Genomic DNA, 23190 nt, shown 5'->3' on the forward strand with positions numbered 1-23190 from the left:
AACTATGGCAGAGTCATCAGAAAACTTCTGGAGATGACAAGACTCTGTGCAGTAGTTGAATTCTGATTAATTATCAATAAATATTATAGGCAATTAGGTTGGATTTTGCATTTTAACTGCATAAATTAAAGGATTTCTTGTTAAGTATGCACACAAAGTTTATCTCCCATATTTTCAAAGCAGTATCTATTCCACCACCTTATTGCCTACTCTGAAACTCCCATTCTCATATTACAACAATAATTTTTCACTTACAAGGTACTGTTTGTGTGGACTCAAAAAGCTATCTGTACATTCTTTTATATAAAATCCATTACAGCCCAATATATAATAGAAATAACTTTGTAAATTTTGCATGGCAATAAACATACTCATATTTTAGGAACTGTGCACTCTAAAGAATAAAAAGTAATTAAATGTTCACTACGTACCTCATTATTCTTATTTTAAAAATACAGTAAAACTCAAAACTATTATTTTCATTTATAAGTTAAGATATTGTTATCCTATGTCAGAGAGTTTAAAATACTATCAAAAGCTGTGACATTTAAAAACCACAGTAACATGATCTTTAGATGTAAAAGGTGGAATCTAGCCATACTAACCTTGCTTTGGATTTCTAATATAAATGACAAGGGGTATTTAATGCTTTTGGAATTGAAAGGATTGTAATTGAAATTGTGTAAACACCCATCTTCCTTTTCTGGAGGTGCAAGTAAAACTCTCAATGGGCTGGTAAATCATAAATCAATGAATCAGGTAAGCAATTCAATACTTTTCACCATATGAACTGCCTGGGATACTCCATTCAGTTTAGAAAAGATCACAAGCTGTATAAGGAGTGGTTAGGAATGAAAATGAATTTCCAAAACTAAATGTTAACAAAATATATTAACATATTTCATGTAAAAATAACAATTCAATACAGTAACACACACAAAATGCTGGTGGAACGCAGCAGGCCAGGCAGCATCTATAGGAAGAAGTACAGTCGATGTTTCGGGCCGAGACCCTTCGTCAGGACCTGGCAGCCTGCTGCATTCCACCAGTATTTTGTGTGTGTTGCTTGAATTTCCAGCATCTGCAGATTTCCTTGTGTTTGAATTCAATACAGTAATCTCCTTAAATTTTGTTTTTCTTCCTCCCTCAGATTTCTTATGCTCCCAATCTACTGGAATACTCAAGTTCACACATCACAAATGATTCACCAAACTGCTTTTCACAAATATTGGATTAAATTGCTGCTCACATTTCCACACACAAATATGTTCTATTAGATGCTGACTTTGTGATGGGAGACTCTCCTTTTAATTTGCAACAGAACTTCAATTTCACCTACAAAATTTGCATGGGATTATAATGGGAACCATAGGGTTTATTAGTCAGTCACTTTTTATTGTCATTTTGACCATAAACTGCTGGTATAATACACAGTAAAAACGAAACAACGTTCTTCCAGGACCATGGTGCTACACGAAACAACACAAAACTACACTAGACTAAGTGAGACAACACAAGGCTACATTAGACTATGTAAGACAACACAAAAACTACAGACCTACATAGGACTACATAAAGTGCAGAAAACAGTGCAGGGCAGTACAATAAATAATAAACAAGACAATAGGCACAGTAGAGGACAAATTACAATATAATAATAAATGATGCAGATGTCAGTCTAGTCTCTGGGTATTAAGGAGTCTGATGGCTTGGGGGAAGAAACTGTTGCATAGTCTGGTTGTGACAGCCCGAATGCTTCGGTACCTTTTGCCAGATGGCAGAAGGGAGAAGAGTTTGTATGAGGGGTGCGTGGGGTCCTTCACAATGCTGTTGGCTTTATGGGTGCAGCGTGTAGTGTAAATGTCTGTAATGGCGGGAAGAGAGACCCCGATGGTCTTCTCAGTTGACCTCACTATCCGCTGCAGGGTCTTGCGATCCGAGACGGTGCAATTCCCGAATGAGGCAGTGATGCAGCTGTTCAGGATGCTCTTGATACATCCTCTGTAGGATGTGGTGAGGATGTGGGGTGGGAGATGGACTTTTCTCAGCTTTTGCAGGAAGTAGAGATGCTGCTGTGCTTTCTTGGCTATGGAGCTGGTGCTGAGGGACCAGGTGAGATTCTCCGCCAGGTGAACACCAAGAAATTTGGTGTTCTTAACGATCTCAACGGACGAGCCATTGATGTTCAGCGGACAGTGGTCGCTCCTTGCTCTCCTGAGGTCAACAACCATCTCTTTTGCTTTGTTCACATTCAGAGACAGGTTGTTGGCTCTGCACCAGTCCGTTAGCCGCTGCACCTCCTCTCTGTATGCTGACTTGTCGTTCTTGCTGATGAGACCCACCACGGGTCAGCCATTTTAATAAAATGTGAATTATTTTCAGTCTTGGCCAATATAAAGTTGCACTTTAATCATAGTTCTGACTTAAAACTCAGAGTTAAGGCTGCCAATAAATATTTAATTCAACAAATGAACAGTTAAAATGTAAAGCTTTCATTTCAAATCCCAAATGGACAAACTGAACATAATTCCCACAATGCAATGTAAATGCTCATGAAACGAATTTAAACACACTGGTTTCCTCAGTAGAATATTACTTGAGGCTCATGGTAACAATTTCAGTGCAGCATGATTTAAAGGTCTACTACGAGAAAAGATGATGGGGATGGTCAGTGTGCAAAGGAAGGGGAAAGAAGGATAAGAAAAGGTAGAGATTTTAAAAACACACATGCACAAAAGAGATTATATAAAACACTTGCATATTTTAACCCTCTATCAGAGCATCAGAGCACTACAAACAAGCCCTTCTAGTCCATGCTGATATACTATTCTGCCTACGCCCATTGACCCTGCACGTGCCCCATGGCCCTCCATCTCTCTCCTATCAAACTGCTCTTAAATCTTACAATCAAACCCACATCCACTACTCCTACTGGCAAACAACAGGAATTCTGCAGATGCTGGAAATTCAAGCAACACACATCAAAGTTGCTGGTGAACGCAGCAGGCCAGGCAGCATCTCTAGGAAGAGGTACAGTTGACGTTTCAGGCTGAGACCCTTCGTCAGGACTAACTGAAGGAAAATCTCTTACTAACTCTTCCTTCAGTTAGTCCTGACAAAGGGTCTTGGCCTAAAACGTCGACTGTACCTCTTCCTAGAGATGCTGCCTGGCCTGCTGCGTTCACCAGCAACTTTGATGTGTGTTACTTCTACTGGCAGTTCAGTCCACACTCGCACCACCTTCTGAGTGAAGAAGTTCCCCCTCAGGTTTCCCTTAAATATTCACCTTTCACCCTTAGCCATTGTTAAATCATTGCTAACGATTTATATTTCCAGCTGACAGGATACCATGGGAGAGAAGGTTTTTTTTTGCAACCTCTCTTTGGACACCCCATATTTTGACACAGCAATATACAATTAATTCCCTGTTGTTGTCACTGGAAGTGGATGTTATCCAAAGTGTGATAACAGTAAATTAATATTTCCATCGTACAATAATCAGGATTAAAATAGCAAAGGTTTCTATTTGATTAGTGCTAGCAAACCTCAGGGTCTGTCACTGTAATGACAGAAATATTGTATGAAGTGTCAGCCACAAGCATCTGTTACATTCCACTGTAGAAATTACTGTGTTATAATGAGGGAGTGATGCACTGTTGGAAATGGTCCAACCTGCAAAGACAGCTTACAGAGGAAATATTCCACTATACTCGTTTAAAGAGTGGCAGGTAAACCTTCACCAATGCCCTGAGCAATATTTTCCTCAACCAACAATTAATTCATTATTATTTGCTGAGCACATAAATTGACCACTACTTTATTTCATTCATAACCATGGTCACACATCATAGGTATCTGGAAATATTTGATGTCCTGAGGTTCTGAATGCCAGTTTTTCTTTAAATACAACTCACCTCAAGCTGACAATGCAGAATATTGCTGAGAGAATGTTGTAATCTCAAAGGTTATCCCTTTAAGAATAATTGCAGGAAAGCATTTTCTAATGGATTAGTAACTAAAGACCTGGATGACTAATTTACAGAGACAAGTTCAAGGTCCATAGATGGGGGATGCAAATTTAATAAATTAATTAAATCTGGAACAAAAATAAGCATTGATGATAGTGACCATAACATTTCCAGACAAAGAAATCTATTACTGGAAATATAAATAAAGGTAGATGCTCAACATCAGAAACAAAACCAGAAAATGATGCAGACACACAGGAGGTCAGGCAGCATCTGTGGTAGGTAAAGCATTTGTCGAAGACCCTCAATCAGATCTGAAATGTTTATTCGTATTTTACATTCCACAGTTGCTGCCTGACCTGACGACTATTGTTAACCACTGAAATCCATCTTTATCACTCAGAACCTTCAGAACAGAGTCTATATTAGCCTGAAAGTTAAAGACCAAAGTTGCCCAGGCTCAAAGACAAAGACACAGGGTCAGTGTGTCCAGAAGGTGGAGGCTGACATATGTGAGCCCAGGCCAGACACGGGAGGTTTAAAGCCTGATATCTGAGAGTCCGGGGACAAGGACTCTGGAGGTAGCCAATCCTGGGGTTGGAGGCTCATCTGTGTATGTGTGGGAAAGGGGCTTGTTTTGATGCTGTTGTTGCTTGAGTTTTGCTGAACGCTGTGGGCATGCCACGCTGGTGGTAGAAGTGACACTTGCGGGCTGTACCCAGCACATCCTTGGGTTGTGTTGGTCGTTAACGCAGATGACACATTTCACTGCATGTTTCGATATACATGTAGTAAATATATTAATCTGAATATGAATCAATATGGCTAACTCAATGGCCCTGGGAAACACTACACTTCCAGATTCAAGATTGTTTATTATCATCCCCAGCACTTGAGGGTACATAAGGGATGGACAATAAATGATAGCTTCACCAACAATACAAAAACATTTATAAGCAACTGCATAATAACATCTTCATTAATCTGCTGCTAACACAAATGTATTTATTAAGATTATACCAACTCACTTTCTCTCTTTTCTACCCAAGGCATGTTTATTTATATATTCAGAGGTAAAGCACGACACAGTGATAAGCCCTCCTGGCGCAACAGGCCTGCGCCACCCAATTGCACCCATTTGGCCAATTAACCTACTAACCCACATATTTGGAATGTGGGAGGAAACCAGAGCAGCCACAGGGAGAACATGCAACCTCCTTACAGGCATTGGTGGAATTGAACCCGAGTCGTTGGCAATGTAAGGCAATGTAACAGAGTTATGCCAATTGCTATGTCACTGTGCCACCCCCTCCCCCAAATTCTGGATACTAACACCACCTTGGTGTTACAAAGCATTATTCCTCTATTGCAGTGTTCATTAGCATAGATCCCTTTTCTCCTCTGACAAAGATGAAACAACCATGCAATTAAATTAAGTTTTCCATCTAAGACTCATCAAACTAACTAAACATCGTAAGTTAGAGCACCAAGCCAACTCAAGATTAGCATAACTAAAAAAAATCTAATGAAGAAAATTTTACCTGATGTACACTGATCCAATTTACCACAAACTCTTCAAACCATTATTAAATCTAATAAACGTTTAAGCTTTTTCCTTCTACGTCATTACATTTAAAATTTGAAATATAATCTCTCATTGGAACACAAGTTTCATTCCACTCTTGTCCATCAACAGCCAATTACTAGAGAAACACTTTACAAAAAGCCAAGACACATATGTACACAGACCTGTGGGTTTTCAAGATTAATCCAGCTCTTTCCACTTGCACTTTCTCAGTTTAATCTCATTGGACTGTATGTAGCAATTACAAGCAGTACATTTGGTCTACTAACTATTCGCTTCATGATGTTGAGAAGCAACAAACCACCACAGTGGGACTGACAGGGCAATCAATTAAATAAAAACTTCTGCTTACAGGATTGACTGCAGAATCTGGGTTGATCTGTAATGTATAGATGTCATCTCTGGAGTATTGGAACAGTCCATAGTATGGGTTCAACATTTCATGAGATAAAAGATAGAGCCATTCCCTGGAAAAATAAAAAAAAACATCTTTTTAAATGATCTTTATACAAGTGGACATCAAGGAGCAAATCTGAGGATGCACTGTGGCACAACGTGTGGGACTATAAGATGCAATTGTTCTGCAGAGTAAGTCTTAGTGCACAGGTCATTTATCTATTAAGACCAGGTTTCTTTCTCTTTTTAAAACACACAGGGTCATAAAGACAGACATAGTTTAATAGCTACAGAGTTTAACTATTTTAGGCACAGATCTGAAGCCCTTCAATAGAAAATCATTCAAACTCTACAAATTAGTCTTCAGTTGTCAGAAATATTTGCAGAACTGGTATAAAACACCTCTACCTGGCAACAGCCAATCTTTGGATTGGCAGATACCTCTACTGAATGAATAAAATTAATCACAGTAAAGAGTGGCACAGTGGCGAAGCAGGTAATGATGCTGCCTCAACTCCAGTGAACAGGGCTTAATCCTGATCTCCAGGCTGTCTATACGGAGCTGGCTTGCTCTCCTTGTGATGACTTAATGTCCTCCTGGCTTCTCTAGTTTCCTGTCACATCATAAAGATGTGTTGGGTGGTAGATCAACTGGCTACTATAAATTGCCACTGGTGCAGGATGGGTGGCAGGAAAATCAGGCTCACTGACCTATAATTTCCTTTCTTATTCTTGAGCCTTTCTTAAATAACAGAACAAGATTAGCTATACATTAGCCCTCCAGCACCTCAGTAATGGCCAAGGAGGTTTAATTATCTCTGCCACAGCCTCTGCAATTTCTACACTGGCCTCGCACAAAGTCCAAAGGGACACCTCATCAAACCCTATGGATTTAACTACTACACACCATTGCTAAGGCAGTATAGTTGTCCATAAAGGAACTGAGAAAGTCAGAATGAAGTCAAATTCAAAAGACTTCACAGGAAATGTAAGTCAAGTTTTCCAAATTGATGAGTAGCTAACCCAGCAAATTCCCAGTTTCTTTCCCAGACTGTGTTGAGTTACTAGAGTTTGACTGGGAATCACTTGGTGAACAGGATGCTGGAAATCAATAGTAAATGGAATTTGAGAAAATGATATCTGCACCAGCAAATGGACCACCAAGACATACCGTTGGTCACACTGAAAGGGAAATGCTACATTGGTGCAGAATACCATGAAACTGTCCCAGAACAGAATCTAAACTTTTAAAAGGAGAAATTTAACAGAAAAAAAAGGATGGAAAGATTCATTTCATGGCACATAAATGTGAAGCATTTGAAAATATTTTCAATACAACAGAACACCAGGAATTCCAAGAGGTTGAACACAGGCTTATTCCAGGAAACGATCCACAAGGTGGTGCTGCACATAAATCCATTTAAAAGCAAAATTTACAGCAATGCTGTATTAACGTTTAATCAGTGGGAAAGAAGAACACAAACATTAATGTAATTCATTTACTATAACAACCTTCTCAACTTTGTGTTCAAAATAACTTTCAGATAAACACATGAAGGACACGTGGCGTTACACTCATACATTTGAAATTACTTTAGTGGGAACTTTCTCATAAACTACAGCACTTGTGGTACTTACTCATTATGTACACTGCAGAAAGACAAACCTTGTGCACCACTATTCTTAAAAAAAGGGCTAGAGTGACAATCTAAATCACTTCACAGAACTAATCACATAATAAGTATTTGTTTTAATTATGCATAATCAAATATTATTAGGTTTAACCTTGCAAATGCTAAAATTTATTCATAGCTGTGCTTCAGTTGAAGATGTTACTAAACAAGCTGCCATCAAGTAAATTTTCCTCACTTAAATGCAGAGAACTATTCATTTTAGGTGTGTCCACTTTATAGCAAAACCTGCTAGCATCTTTAGTAAATTCAACAACATGGTGGGTTTCTATGCAAGAAAGCATCAACTAGATTATAAACAAAAACTTAAATGATACACAAATTCCCTTACCTACTCACCCTAATCCTATATTGATTTTGAAAAAAATCTTTAGTTATTTGACATTCAGACCATAAAAATGCAGGACCATTTAGATATGATTTCAAATAATCAAGGATCACAGCTCAGAAAAAGACATCACTTCAGAAAAGACAAAACAAAGAATTTCTTTAGCCAGAGGGTGGTGAATCTGTGGAATTCATTGCCACAGATGACTGTGGAGGCAGAGTCATTGGGTATATTTAAGGCGGAGATTGATAAGTTCTTAATAAGTAAGGGTGTCAAAGATTATGAGGAGAAGGCAAGAGAATGGGGTTGAGAGGGATAATAAATCAGTCGAGATGGAATGGCAAAGCAGACTCGGTAGGCCAAAAGGCCTAATTCTGCCTTAAGTCTAACGGTCTAATGGTCAAATGAAAAATCTGAACCATCAGAAATTTTGTTTGCCTTGTATATTCTACATATCATATGCATTTACACCCACATCACCACCCAGCAATTGATTTGTTTTTCTTGCATATTATGTTTCTCTGAATATAATCTAGAGTGCTTACAGTTAGTTTAATTGAATAATTAGACCATCAAACATCTAGAGTGTTGCTTTAGGAAAAAATGAAAAACAACCATACTAATCCACTTTTGAACTATAAAGTCTCTAATAACAGGGAGCTCTCAGGTCAATCACAGAACTAATGTAATTTTCCACACTTCAGAATATGGAAAAAAGATACAGTAATCTTACTTACAACACACACAAAATGCTGGAGGAACTCAGCAGGCCAGGCAGCATCTATGGAAAAGAGTACAGTCGACATTTCCGGCCAAGACCCTTCAACATGACTCTTTTTCATAGGTGCTGCCTGGCCTGCTGAGTTCCTCCAGCATTCAGTGTGTTTTGCTTGGATTTCCAGCATCTGCTGATTTTCTCTTGTGAGTAACCTTACTTTCTCTTTCTTTACCTCTCCTACCATTTACAAAGTTCAAACAATGCCTCTGTTCCATAAGCTGAGGCAGAGCTAGATGGCTTAAAATCTCCCAACTCCATCTGCAGCATCTAAAAATAGCTCCAAGACTGGATCACTCCTTGCAACATACAGCATCTGCAGATTTTCTCGTTTGTGACTGGATTACTCCTTGCTGGGTCAATGTGCTGGACCTCATCTCAAAGAATAACGAGGTGGCCTACAGGGAAGAAGTCATCTCCCTGACACAGTGGTGTCAAGAAAAAAACCTTCTCCTCAAAGTCACAAAAATAAAAGAGCTGGTTGCGGATTACAGGAGGAATGGAAATGGGCTAACCCCTATTGACATCAATGGACCTGGGGTTGAGAGGGTAAATAGCTTCAAGTTCCTTAGCATCCACATCACCGAGGACCTCACGTGGTCTGTACACACCAGCTGCGTGGTGAAAAAGGCACAACAGCGCCTCTTTCACCTCAGACGGTTGAGGAAGTTTGGTATGGGCCCCCAAATCCTAATAACTTTCTACTGCATCACTGTCTGGTATGGGAACTGTACCTCCCTTAATCTCAGGATTCTGCAGAGAGTGGTGCAGACAGCCCAGCGCATCTGTAGTTGCGAACTTCCCATGATTCAGGACATTTACAAGGACAGATGTGTAAAAAAGGCCCATAGGATTATTGGGGGCCCAAGCCATCCCAACCACAATCTATTCCAGCTGCTACCATCTGGGAAGCGGTACTGCAGCATAAAAGCCAGGACCAACAGGCTCCAGGACAGCTTCTTCCACCAGGCCATCAGACTGATGAATTCACACTGATTTGAGTGTACTCTATATACTACATTGGCTGTTCTACTTATTATAAATTACTATGATTGCACATTGTACATTTAGATGGAGACGTAATGAAAGGATTTTTACTTCTCATGTATGTGAAGGATGTAAGAAATAAAGTCAATTCAATTATATTTAATCTATTAATGCCAAATTTAGATTATCTGGAGATGAAGGAATTGCTTACAAATTTCACTTTATCACTGGAGCACTGGAAGATGAAAAATCTCATTGGTCCCAGCACTTTCAATCAGCACTGACATTGTTGTAAACTGACGACTCGAAAGTTCATTTTGGGGGTTGTCAAATCCCACTGTTACATTTTAGGTTGTCAACTTTTGAGCAATAAAGGTTTGGTATCCGCAAGGAAACATCTGAACTAATCACAAGACATGTTGCCACAAGAGAGGAACTTGGTCAAATGAAAAGAAATATTTTGTATTCAGGATGCAGACCACAGGCCTTATGTAGAGTCTCAATAATTTATAATCACATAATACTCATGGGAGCAGTAATATCAACATTTCCCAAAGGGAAGCAGCAAATAACATGCCTAAAATTATCCAACTGGATCCCTGGATTGGTGAACAGTGGATAAATCAGTTTAACCAGAAGGAGAGAGTGCTGCAAAATGTCACCTTCTACTATTATACATTTTACAGGTCTGTGCTGAACCGTGAAAGCTGTCCGTTCACCTTCACTTCCAAAGGGAACACCAACTCAACTTTCTGGAGGTGGGACTGACAACAGAAAAATATCCAACATGCTTTATTTTCTGGGAATCACTTACCGAGCAACACCTCCGTAATCTAATCCTTCTTCACCACGGAATTTCACCATTAGCCGTTTCCATAAGTCTTTTGGTCTCATTTTCATTACTTGCCTGTAGGACTCCTAGAACAAAACATTTATTGGTCCATTAATTACAGCTTAACTCTAAGCCCAGTTACAAGATATAAAATCCAATGTCAAGTAATAATCAGCACCTTCTCTTCCAACTCACAAACATTGTCTATCCACATGAATATATAGGCCAGTGGTCCCCAACAACCGGGCCGCAAGGAAACGATATGATTTGGCGATATGAGTTAGCTACTGTTGAACTTGAAATAACCTACCAATTCACAGCAAATAACACATAAAAACTAAAATAACACTAACATATAAGCAGGAATTATATGATAAATACACAGCCTATATAAAGTAGAAATAATTTATGTACAGTGTAGTTTCACTTAACAGATTAAGCCAAAACCGATTTGTAGAAAAAAAATCGGCACGTACACGCATGCACACATCATGTATGCGCACGTCACACATGCGCACACAGGTGCCCACGCAAGGCTTCATGGTCATGGTAGTCTTTCTCAGGGTAAACACAAGTGACCCATATTTGACTGCTACTTTTGTCCCTTATTTGGGAGTGAGAAAGTTGGCAACCCTACTTGAACACCCCCCACGCCCCCCCCCGCCCCACCCCGGTCGGCCTGTCCACAAGAATATCGTCAATATTAAACCGGTCCGCGGTGCAAAAAAGGTTGGGAACCCCTGATATAGGCAATCAACTGCATTCAGTCAACGAACATAAATCCTAAGAAGCCTGTTCTATTTTATGTACTTGTGGTGCAGGTAGTCTTAAAAAGATGTAACCCATTCAGTATTCCTGAACTACTAAATGCTCCAGGCAACCTGTATGAGGAGGAAGGGGCCTATAAGAAAGAATGAAGCATATTGGTAGCTTTTCCTAACAGCAAAAAGCAGTCTGTCACTTAGGACTCTTGGCCGTCACAACTGTACTACCACCAATAAAATTGAACACACAGAATACAGAGACAATTTTAATCAATATTCTTCTGCAACCACTCACCTTCAAATTTGTCCAGGCAAATAAGTATACCTTGAAGCAGAAGTGCAAGTACTAGTTCAAGTTCAGTTTATTGTTATTTCAACTATACATAGTTGAACTATATAGACAATTCTTCTTTGGGAGCCAACTTGAAAGAAAAGGAACTGATGTATAAAAAGACTCAATTAAGAAGTGTAACACACACAAAATGCTGGAGGAATCAGCAAGTCAGGCAGCATCTATGGAGGCAAAGAAACAGGTTTTGGGCCAAGATCTGAGGAAGCTGATTGTTTATTGCTCTCCATCGATGCTGCCTCACCTTTTGAGTCTGCTCCCATGAGTGTGTGTTATTCTGGATTTGCAACCTCTGCAGAATCTCGTCTTTATGATGCATTTTCTAAACGTTTCCAACCTTGGCAAGGTGATGATCATTTATGTAATTCTAAGACAAGTTAGTTTTGAACAAAAATACTCAATTTAAAGGATTAAAACAACTTAAAAACCGCACTGCAAATTGGAACATAGTCCTCTTCTGATAAAAGGACATATCCTGATGACGAAATAAAGAAAGATCAGACATTCCATGAAAGTTTAAAGCAGAGGGCAGGCAGCACATGAAGTCAGGATTTCCAGTTATCAACCAGCCAGATACTCTATCTATATAGGCACCATGCAGAGCATTTGTCTTGAGACAAATGCTCTTTACACTGCTCTATGCAGGCTGTCAGGCAAGAGCCTATGTTTGGAAACAGTATCATTTCTTTTATTGCAATTAGAAACAGTGCTACAGAGTCTCCCAAAAACCTTCACAGAAACAAATAATATCATGGCCCAAAGCCATTTACCATCAGCTGTACTGTTTTAGAATTTTCAAGACAAAATAAAGGAGAGTCTCTACCTCAAAAATCTCCTCTCTGGAAACTTCAATGCGACAGTGACCAGCCTGGGGCTGTTGCTGTGACAGCTCTTGTCTGAGGATCTTGAGCTTTTGGACTAAGTCTCGTTTATATCTAGGCACGGTGAGGCATTCAGCTTCATCAGGCAGGAGAATTGGAGGAGCTGGAGGGGGTTGCTGCTGCTGTTGCTGTTCTTTCAGGTGGTTCTGGCGACTGGACAGAAAAACAGAAGACAGGTGAAAACAAAAGCACTTTAAAATGAACCTAAAGACTGTTCTGGCAACTTTTGGAACATTCATAGCAGAGAGTGAGTTACACACCATCAAAACATGCAAAATCAGACAGATCCATTCTCTTCACCTCCACAAAAGCTATAACTTGCATCAACTGTTTCCAAGAGATATCTGTGCTTAAATTGCTAGAGATTAAGAATGACTTACACCTAGGAAGATGGGACTGCTGTATGAAGAGAGATTGGTTTAACTATGCTTGTATTTATTGAAGTTTGGAAGAATATGAGGAAATTTCATTGAAACATAGAAAACTGATGAGACTTGCAAGGAGGATGTTTCTCCTTGCTAGGAGTTGACAATGAACCAATCCGTGAACAGTACCTCACTATTTTGTGTGTGTTGCTCACTATTTTTGGACTACTTATTTAATTAAAATTTTAAAATATTTGTTATTGCAATTTATTTTTTTTTAATGTATTGCTCTGTACTGCTGCTGCAAAACAAATTTCACAATATATGTCAGCAATATTAAACCTGATTCTGAGTTTAGAACTGGGAGACAGTCCCAAGATATAGGGTAAGTCATTCAGGACAGATCTTGTTTTCCCTATATTCCCATCAATTTCCCTCCTATTTCTACCATTTATCTACAAACAAGGGCCAACTTAAACTGGGCAATTACCATACCAATCTATGAGTCTGGGATGTGGGAGGAAGCAAGAGCACCTGGAGGAATCCATGCAGTCATGGAAAATATACAAACACTACAGAGAAAACAGGCCAGGAATGAACCCAAGTCTTTCAGCAGTGAGACAGCAGTCTTGTTGGCTGCCCTAATTTTCCTTTACAGAGAAGGCTGAGGGGAGATACAAATTAGGAGTGCATAAAGTTGGGAGAGGCCCAGATAGGGTGAAAAAAATTGTCAAACTAAAAACAGAAAATGCTGGAAACAGCAGGTAGACAGTATCTACGAAAGAAAAAAAAAAATGGTGTTAATCTTGGGTTAACTTCACCAGAACTTAAAAAGAAAGAAAATAAGTTACTGTTTAATTGCACAGAGGCTAGAAGAGCAACGGAGGAACAGGAAAAACGGCACAGTTCAAGTGTGGCCCAGGGAATAAGCTGTAAATGGCATCATCTTCTCCTCCCCTTTTGAAGGGACTATTGCCTTCATGATTGCTTGGTCTGCTTTTCTGTCCCACAAACCACCCTACTTCTTAAGCACTTCCCCATGAAACCACAGGAGCTGTAATACTTGCCCTTTTGGTTCTTCCTTTCCCACAGCTCAGGGACACAAACAGTCCTTCCCTGAGAAGCAGCATCTCATTTACACTTCTTCCACCCTGGTACACTGCATTTGACATTTGCAATGTGGTCTCCTTTGCTTAGGAGAAAAGATATGCAGGCTGGGAGATTACCTTACGGAGTGTCTACATTCATCCTGCAGGGATGACCTGGCTTACTGTTGTCCACCACTTCAATTTGTCATTACACTCTGACCTGTGATTTCCTGTCCTGACCAAATGTGCCACAGTAGTGTAGTGATTAGCGTGATGCTAATACAACTCAGGAGTGTCAGAGTTCAGAGTTCAATCCCGGCATCCCCTGTAAGGCGTCTCTGTACGTTCTGCCTGTGCAACACATGGATTTTTCTCAGGTCCTCCGGTTTCCTTCAACAGTCCAAAGACATACCAAGGGGGCTAACTGGTCCTTGTAAATTGTCCCATGATTAGGTTAGGGTTAATCAAGGTTGTCAGGGATTGCTGGGTAGTGTGGTACGAAGTCCCGGAAGGGCCAGTTCTGCACTGTATCTCTAAATAAACAAACAAACTTGAAGAACACACCACATATTCTGCCTAGGGGTGCTGCAGTCTTCTGGAATTAAATTTGAATTTACAACTTCATGAAACTTGTTTTTCTATGTAAGAGGCCAGATGATCCATCTGTGCCCAATTTTTTCTAACTTCTTTAATATAGCTTTGGCAGCTTGGCATGTCCTGCTGCTCGACATTTCATATTTATTTCTGCTTTTTTGTCTACGTTTACACCTATAACATCCTTCATAACTATTATAAACATTAGATTTATTTGTCATATGTACATTGAAACATAAGTGAAAAGTGTCATTTGTGTCAAAGCAAATCAGTGAGAACTGTGCTGGGCAGCCCGCAAATGTCGCCACACTTACAGCATCAACATAGCATGCCCACAACTCATCAACTTTAACCGTACATCTTTGGAATGTGGGAGGAAACTGGAGCACCTGGAGGAAACCCACTCAGTCATGGACAGAACGTAAAAACTCCTTACAGACATTGGCGGGAATGATTCTACGCACATTTCACATCTCAGTATTTTCTGGAAGACTATGAGAAGATATATGTCTTTCTCCTTAAACAGCAAATGTAGCACCACAATGGATTTACACAGGACAGGATAAAACTATTTTGTGACTACAGAAGAAATAAGGTTCTAAGATCCAGTTTAGCTTTTTTTAAGATTAGCTTAATTTGTCACAGGTACATTGAAATATAGTGAAATCTGCTGTTTGCGTTAAAATTAGCAAGGATTGTGCTGGACAGCTCACAAAAATAATGTCAATATATTAAAGTAAATTATACGCCCCTTGCTTTCTGTGTAGTTTAGATGGTGAATGGGAAATGCAGAAACTGGAGAAATGGGACGTGCTTCAAAAGCACATCACTGTCCACAATTTGCTTCTGGATCCTGAGGTTGCAAAAAGCACTGCACAAGCATATTTTTCCTCTTCTAGTGACAGAAAAGTAATTCTTCCAACAACAACTCTCCTAGCCTCAAATCCCCATCCTGAGGAGTGACAGCATGGGTGATAAAACTGGTAAATTTTAAACAATGTTTTGAGTTAAATACTTGTGGGGTTATTCTAAAACAATGCTGATTGCAGATCTTGGGATTTTACAGCAGAGGCCCTGGTAAAGTGCAAGAGAACAGAGACAGAAGAGAAAACAAAACGTCTGCCAAATAGAAACCCTTCTTCAGTCTAACCCATAATCTAATTAATACAGCAGCTGCATGAGAAAACATTTATAGACTAAACAGGGTCATTCTGAAAGCAATAGTAATTCTGGACTGCTGATTCTTGCTTCCACCAATCATCAAGGCCAAGGCCAAAAAGAACTTCTCAGATTTAAGAGTACCATTTCAAAATACAACATCATGCCAATCCTTACACCTTTGATCTAAGTTCTGTACCGCGTTATGTTCCAAGTAACTGATTGGCAAGAGCCTATTACTGACAAAATGCTGTTTATATTAGCAACCTGGCTGGGACAGTGTTCCTGGCTGACTGACCACAGGAATGAGGGAATTTTTCAGTACTACCCATTGGCAATAAAACGAGAAAAATCTTTGGCAATTGTTGCAAATCTCTGCAGCTCATAAACAGATGGCCTTTCAGGTACTTTTGATTCATTGTTTTAACAGTGTGTTTTAAATAGCTTTAATTTGAAGGATAATAAACTTTTCTGTCTCTGTTTAAAACTGCCGAGTTATTCTAAAGAACAATTTCAAATTAAATAAGTTTCACTTTTGGGATTGTAGTACTGTACTTAAAGCTTTCACATTTAGTCTGTGCAGCAAGCTGTTTTCTGAAACAAATATCCAGTTCAAACTCTGGAAAAAAAAAGGGGGGGGTTAAAAAGGTAAACATGGTAGTGTAGTGGTTAGCATAACCTTTTGCACAGTCATCTGTAAGATTGGGGTTTAAGTCCCGATGCCGTCTGTATGGAGGTTATACGTTCTCCCCATGACTGTGTGGGTTTCCTCCGATTTCCACCCACATTCCAAAGATACACAGGTTAGGGATGGTAAGTTGTAGACATGTTATGTTGGCCCCATAAACTGTGACATTTGCGGGCTGCACAGCACATCCTTGATGTAAACTAAGCATTTCACTGTATGTTTTGATGTTTAAGTGACAAGTAAAGCTAATCTTCAAGACCAAAATTTCAGTTCTAACAATACTGATGAATTTTCATAATTTCTGCATTAATGAGGGAATGGTTTTTAATACAATGAGAAACTTAAAACAAAAATGAACTTCGTATCAGAGAATCATTTGTTTTAAATTATGGCTTAACTTAAATTCAGATTCTCATGGTAATTTCTGTGTGATTTGCATTCCATCTATTTGCCTCCAACTTTTGGCTGACATCAACAAAAGGAAACCACTTAGAGTACACCTGCTGTACAAATCAGGGCAATGGACTTTTCAGGTTACATTGCAACTCATTTTAGCCTCTTGGAAGAATCTGAGGTGGTTCCAAGTTCTGCACAGAGACCAAAAAGATGGAAAATATAAAATGCAAAAAAATTAAATAAAACACTGTTTACAAAGTACATGTTCTGGTTATTCTCTGCACATTTTCTCCTTCCCTCAGACAAAACTCAAAACAGCCTTTTCTTTCCACCAGTAGTTTTTACATTAGCAAGATTTATTATTTTTGGATAAAAATTCCCCATGCTACTGGCCACAAGCTACTTTCATCTTGGTGAAAGACTAGACTATGAATGAGCCAGGGCTTAACTGGCAGCAGTACAAATCTTGCTTAGTGCAAAATTACGATGAAAATCGTAGACACAGCCATGCAAACACACATCACACCTTCCAAGTGAAGAAGAAATAGGGAGCAGCCCAAAGACAACCTCAAGTCTGCTCCACCACTGTGAAGACCATGGTTGATCTGCTGTTTAGCATGAACTTCACATCTCTGCCAATAGCTTTCGATTCCTCTATAGTATAAAAATATGTACCTTGGCTTTGAATATACCACATGACTCAGTGCCCAGTCATTTGGGTTACAGAACTTCAAAGATTCATGGGTTTCTGAGAGAGAAATTCCTCAGCTGAGAAGGGCAACGGCCAACTCTGCTTAGCCTCTCCTTCTATGGAGAATCTTCCATCCTGGAGCCAATCTTGTGTTTCCTCAATGGAAAGTATGCTTTTTTTTGGAAAATGTGACAAAACTATTCACATTGATCCAGGTGCAATGTCACCAATGTACTTAATAATTACATCAATACATCTTTACCTCTGACTCAAATCCTAGTAAGGTGACCCCTGCACCATGGAGGGGTTGCATTCCAAGAAAACCATCAATGTCATAGTTTTCAGCAATGGGAACCTCCTTTTCCCATTGAATCCTATCCTATAGGATATTTTTCCTTTCACACTGAGAAATTCTACCAGTGGTGAAGTGACTGTGTCATTATTTAACAGCTGAGGCAAACACTTAACCAACTCACTTAATCTATCTCCATCTCCCTCTAGGCGCTCCGCAGCCTCTTATTAGGTAAGGGGATGGGGGTCAAGGATCTGAGTCCATGGGGAAAATGTTGGCATAGCAGGAGTTTGGGGGTGGGGGGGTTGTAATGGGTTAAAATGGAAGTGGAATAAAGGTCAATGGATTTCTTTAAGGTGTTGGCTTTGGCTCCTGTGATTCCCTACAATACAGCACGTCAGAAAAATGCCTTGCAGATAAAGAGTGTAGCAGCGCTGCACTCTTGAGATCCCTGCTCACGTTTTTGGACTAGAGCGGACATCACAAAGGAGGCCCATACTATTGAGTGACTAAAAATTAAAAAAGGTAAGGAAATTAGTACAAAATTAGTATAGAAACAACTATTTTGTCAAATTTATTTCCCACAAATTCCACAAGAGTGAACTTTATTCTGTATCTCAAATTTTAGGGTAGTGAATTATGAATTCAAACTTCCATAAGATGGACAGTCACATGCAGGAACTGTTTGTGATGAAGGCCAGCATACCACTTGCTCTCCTAAGCACTTGCTGCATCTACATTTTAACTTTTGGTAATTTTTATACAAAGAGTCTCAGGTGTTTTTGGACATCAACCTTACCTAATCGCTCACTGATTGGGGGAGAAACACTAATTTCTGTTTTCTGCACTGCATCAGCTATGCTATTTCTCACTTGCTCAACTTGACTACATCCCATGAAGCTTCACTAATCTGATCACATTACTGGCACAATGAAAATGCTCCAATTAATATACTAATCACATACATCAAGATGCCAGAAAAAGACTTGGTTTTGAAACAAATTAGACGGTGTGAGTTTCCCATATTTTACAAATGCATTAACACTAAATTCACCAAGAGATGTTTTTTTTTGGCGGGGGGGGAGGGGGGGAGGGAGGTGTGTCCAGGGATGAGTAGCAACTCTGGTGAAGGGGCTTCTTGTGTCCTTTCCAGGGCAGCTCACTCACCTTTGGTCCCCAGTGGACACTGATCTCTCACCTGTGGCTCCAAGTCAGCCCTGGTGGATTGGGCAGAAAAGACCTTCAGTGAGATCCAATGGCCAGGAAGACAGTATTGCAACATTCTGAGCAGAGCGAAGGCCACAACAAGGCACAGAAATCATAGTCATCCATTGCAACCACAGAAGACCCCTTGTTTATTCGTACCTCTAGACCTAGACTTCTGAAGTTGAGAGAGTGGAACTGCCTCAGTGCGATGGCTTTTCCACTATAAAAACTCTCCTGTACAGGTTTCCTGTGAATGTCGAACATGATGGACAACCACACCAAACTTACCAAAATTAGACATGAGAGTATCTCATTATGGCAACTCATAAGGAGACCAACAACCAGTGTGACAATTTGAAGTAATTCTTTTAAGTTTCAATTCTTTAGCCTTTAATTGTTAAAAGAAAATTACCTCTTTGTTTTTTTAAATATACCATCTCTTTATCCAATCTCTATTTCACAGCCTCTAACTATTTTAGAATCAAATTAAACCATCTCAACACTTCTCGTTTCAGATTCTGCACAAGCTAAATAATTTTTCAATCTGATTTGTCGAGGAGATTAATAGATTACACAACTCACACAGCCAGATAATAAATCAGCTTTGAAAGTGAGACACCTAAACTGCTCCCCCAAGTACTTAATAGATTTGAGAGACAATAAGCAAGAGCAATTGTCAGATTGGCTGCCCTTTGCAAAATCCAGGCTGGCTAGTCTCACCAGCAAAACAAATATTCTTAGTATTAACTTATTCATAGGAAGTTACTTACACATTGAAAAGGAACACATTTCCCCCAACTAAATAAATTGACCTCACCTCTCAATGAAATGCAAGACTTGTTCTGAACATAAGAATACGAAAAATAAAGTAAAGCCATATAGACCATTGAGTCTTCTTTGCTTTTCAACAATACCGTGGCTGATTATTTCATACAATTTCTCTATCTCCTGACTTCTCTCATGTCCAGTCATCTGCATTCAAAACTACAACTGGCAAAGACCACATCTCTGCAGCCCTACAAGGAAGAGGCTTCCAAAGATTCACTAGTCTTTAAAAAGAGGGATTCCTCTTCTTTCACTTCTAACTTGTCTACCCATTATTCTGATATTATGGCCCCTTATGTTCTAGCGTCCTCGCCCAGGAGGAACATTTTCATGTCATGCTCAGAAATGACAAGCTCATAGTAATTTCTGTGTTTGGAACAGAAAATTTCCCCTATGGTGCAACCATTGAGCAGTAGCTGAGCTGGGATTCTTACTGGAAATCCCAGGGAATGGGTGACTGAATTATACTGAATATAGCTTGAATGAAGTACCTTTTACATTTTAACCAGTCCTCCATGCAGTCAAATACATCAACTCCAGTGCCAAACTTGGGATCAGAAAATTAATTATACCATGGATGGTGCTCAAGGTTTGGGATTTTCGTATTCCTATAACAAAGGCTCTGCAATATGTGATGTAATTTTAACAGCACACCTTAACTGCCATCAGCAGCTCTAAATACAGCAGCAAACAAGGCCAAAGTCACTGGCAGCAGCAGAGGCATTACCAAAAGTACTGGTTTTGCCATACATCCTATAGATTGGTACGGTAGCTAAGTGATTAGGAAAATACTTTACAGTGTCACTCACAACACGCTGGAGGAACTTAGCAGGTCGGGCAGCATCCATTGAAACGATCAATCAACGTTTCGGGCCGGAACCCTTCGTCAGGACTGAAAAGGGAAGGGGCAGAGGCCCTATAAAGAAGGTGGGGGGAGGGTGGGAAGGAGAAGGCAGGTAGGTTCCAGGTGAAAAACCAGTAAGAGGAAAGATAAAGGGGTGGGGGAGGGGAAGCAGGGAGGTGATAGGCAGGAAAGGTGAAGAAGGAACAGGGGAAAGCACAATGGGTAGTAGGAGGAGGCGGAAACATGAGGGAGGTAGTAGGCAGCTGGGGGAGGGGGCAGAGTGAAATAGGGAATGGGGAAGGAAGGGAGAGGGGATGACTGGAAGTTGGAGAATTCAATGTTCATACTAAGGGGCTGGAGACTCCCTAGATGGTATATGAGGTGTTGTGTTGCTCTTCCAACCTGAATTTAGCCTCACCATGGCAGTAGAGGAGGCCATGTATGGACATATCCGAATGGGAGTGTGAAGCAGAGTTATTTCACTCTGCCCCCTCCCCCAGCTGCCAAGTAAAGGCATCCGTTAGTCTTGCGAGACCATGGACCTGCGCCTGAAAAGTCTTCACTCTCCAGGGCGCAGGCCTGGACAAGGTTGTATGGAAAGCCAGCAGTTGACCATGCTGCAAGTCTCCCCTCTCCACGACACCAATGTTGTCCAAGGGAAGGGCATTAGGACCCATACAGCTTGGAACCTGTGTCGTCGCAGAGCAATGTGTGATTAAGCGCCTTGCTCAAGGACACAACACGTTCTCTCGGCTGGGGCTCGAACTCACGACCTTCAGGTAGCTAGTCCAATGCCTTAACCACTTGGCCACGTGCCCACTCAACGCAACAAGTAGAGCTAATTTTTACTAGGGGAACAATTAAACTTCAGCTCAGTCCATCTAATGAAACATGCTGAAGTTGTTCAAGTAAGGAGCACTTGAGATGTTGACCGCCTTTTTAGGCTAACCACCTTCAACTGTGTCATTGGTCACTTCCTTTTACAATTAGGTCAAAAGCATTAAGTGTCGGTAAAGATTGCACAATGTGCAATTGTATTTGCAGCTCCTCAGACAACAAAGTCAGTCAATATTTCCATGGAGCAAGACCTAGAAGTTATTCAGGCATGGGTTGATAAATGGCACTAGTGCTTGACAATGACCACTTCCAATAAGAACACCCATCCATCTCTTTAATACTGTCAAGCTTTCCTCCATCTATGCACCTATATACCAGACACTTAACCAGACCTGCCAGCCAAGTACCATGGCTACTACAGAAGTCAGAGGCTGGGTATTTTACTGGGTTTCAATTTCTCCAACTTCTGGTAATTTCTCCCATCTCCCCCTTTTCTTCTCACCTATCCATCATCTTCCTTTGGTGCCCCTCCTCCATCACTTTCTTCCATGGTCCAGTGTCCTCTCCTATCAGATTCTTTCACCTATCCCCTACCAGCTTCTTACTTCATACCCTCCCCCACAACCCACCCATCTACCCCCTCACCTGGTCTCTCCTATCACCTGCCAGCTTGTACTCCTTTCCACTCTCCCCACCTTCTCATTTCTGGCTTCTTCCCCCCTTCCTATCCAGTCCTGATGAAAAAGCTTGGCCCAGAACACTGACTGTTTATTCTTCTGCCATCTGAGCTATTCCAGCACTTGGTGTGTGTGGCTGAGCGTAACTCAAACACTCAAAAACATAAGGTGTCCAGACAACCAAGCAGCCTACTTGCTAATTCAACCTAGCATTCAAAACATTCACTCTCTTCACCACCAACCCACGTGGCTGTAGAATGTGCCATCTTTCAGGTGCAGTATTGTCACTCACTGATGTACTCCCAAAACTGTGATATTGAGGAAGGAACAGAAGAGAACATGAAAACACCACGACAATTTGGGATGAGCAATAAATGCTGGTCTTACTGGTGATATTCCCATGCTGTAAATAAACTTGATATCCATTTCCTGCATTAATTTGTTGTGTTTGATGCTCCCACTTTAACAGCTTTTTCCCTAACTCAACAGCTCAGGGAAATTAAGGACTGATTAAATAAATGCTGACGAGAATGACGATAGTGACCACAAAACTATATGCTTAAGACATTTCCTTTACATAAACACAAGAGGAAGCATTGCTTGTAGAGACCTCAATGCTGCACAAATTGTTTCCAAATATCATTAGAAACTGATGCATCTCATTGGTGTAATTTTTTTTTAAGAAAACCACAAATGCAACTTTACTGTCTGCCTTTTAAACCTCAGACTTTGCCATTAACCACCTGCCAGACAATCTTGAGGTTCTTTTCATAAGAGGCATGTAGCCAAGACTAAAGCCTTGTTTTTTGCATTGCTTGAACAATTTACTGAAACTGGCAATTTTAAAACTGTATTCTCAAGCAGTGGTTTTCTTAAATGTTTGCACCAAATGCAGAAACGGCCACCATTGTACAATTCAATGCAGGTGATGCTGATTTCTTGTCCTTATTCACATGAAAGTCCAAACGGAGTC

The 23190-nt window shown here is 40.2% G+C and overlaps 1 protein-coding gene across 2 annotated transcripts in view; it reads right to left on the reverse strand.

Annotated features, from left to right (window-relative positions):
* smurf2 (SMAD specific E3 ubiquitin protein ligase 2) overlaps window positions 1-23190 on the reverse strand; it is a 226334-nt gene that overhangs the window by 16168 nt on the left and 186976 nt on the right. For both annotated transcript variants that reach the window (XM_063030598.1, XM_063030599.1), the window contains 3 exons: window positions 12499-12709; window positions 10545-10648; window positions 5906-6020 (listed from right to left, as the gene is read on the reverse strand). In XM_063030598.1, the coding sequence (XP_062886668.1) occupies window positions 5906-6020; window positions 10545-10648; window positions 12499-12709 (430 nt within the window). The remainder of the gene's footprint in view (window positions 1-5905; window positions 6021-10544; window positions 10649-12498; window positions 12710-23190) is intronic.

This window comes from Mobula hypostoma, chromosome 22 (genome assembly GCF_963921235.1).
Source record: "Mobula hypostoma chromosome 22, sMobHyp1.1, whole genome shotgun sequence".
NCBI lineage: Eukaryota > Metazoa > Chordata > Chondrichthyes > Myliobatiformes > Myliobatidae > Mobula > Mobula hypostoma.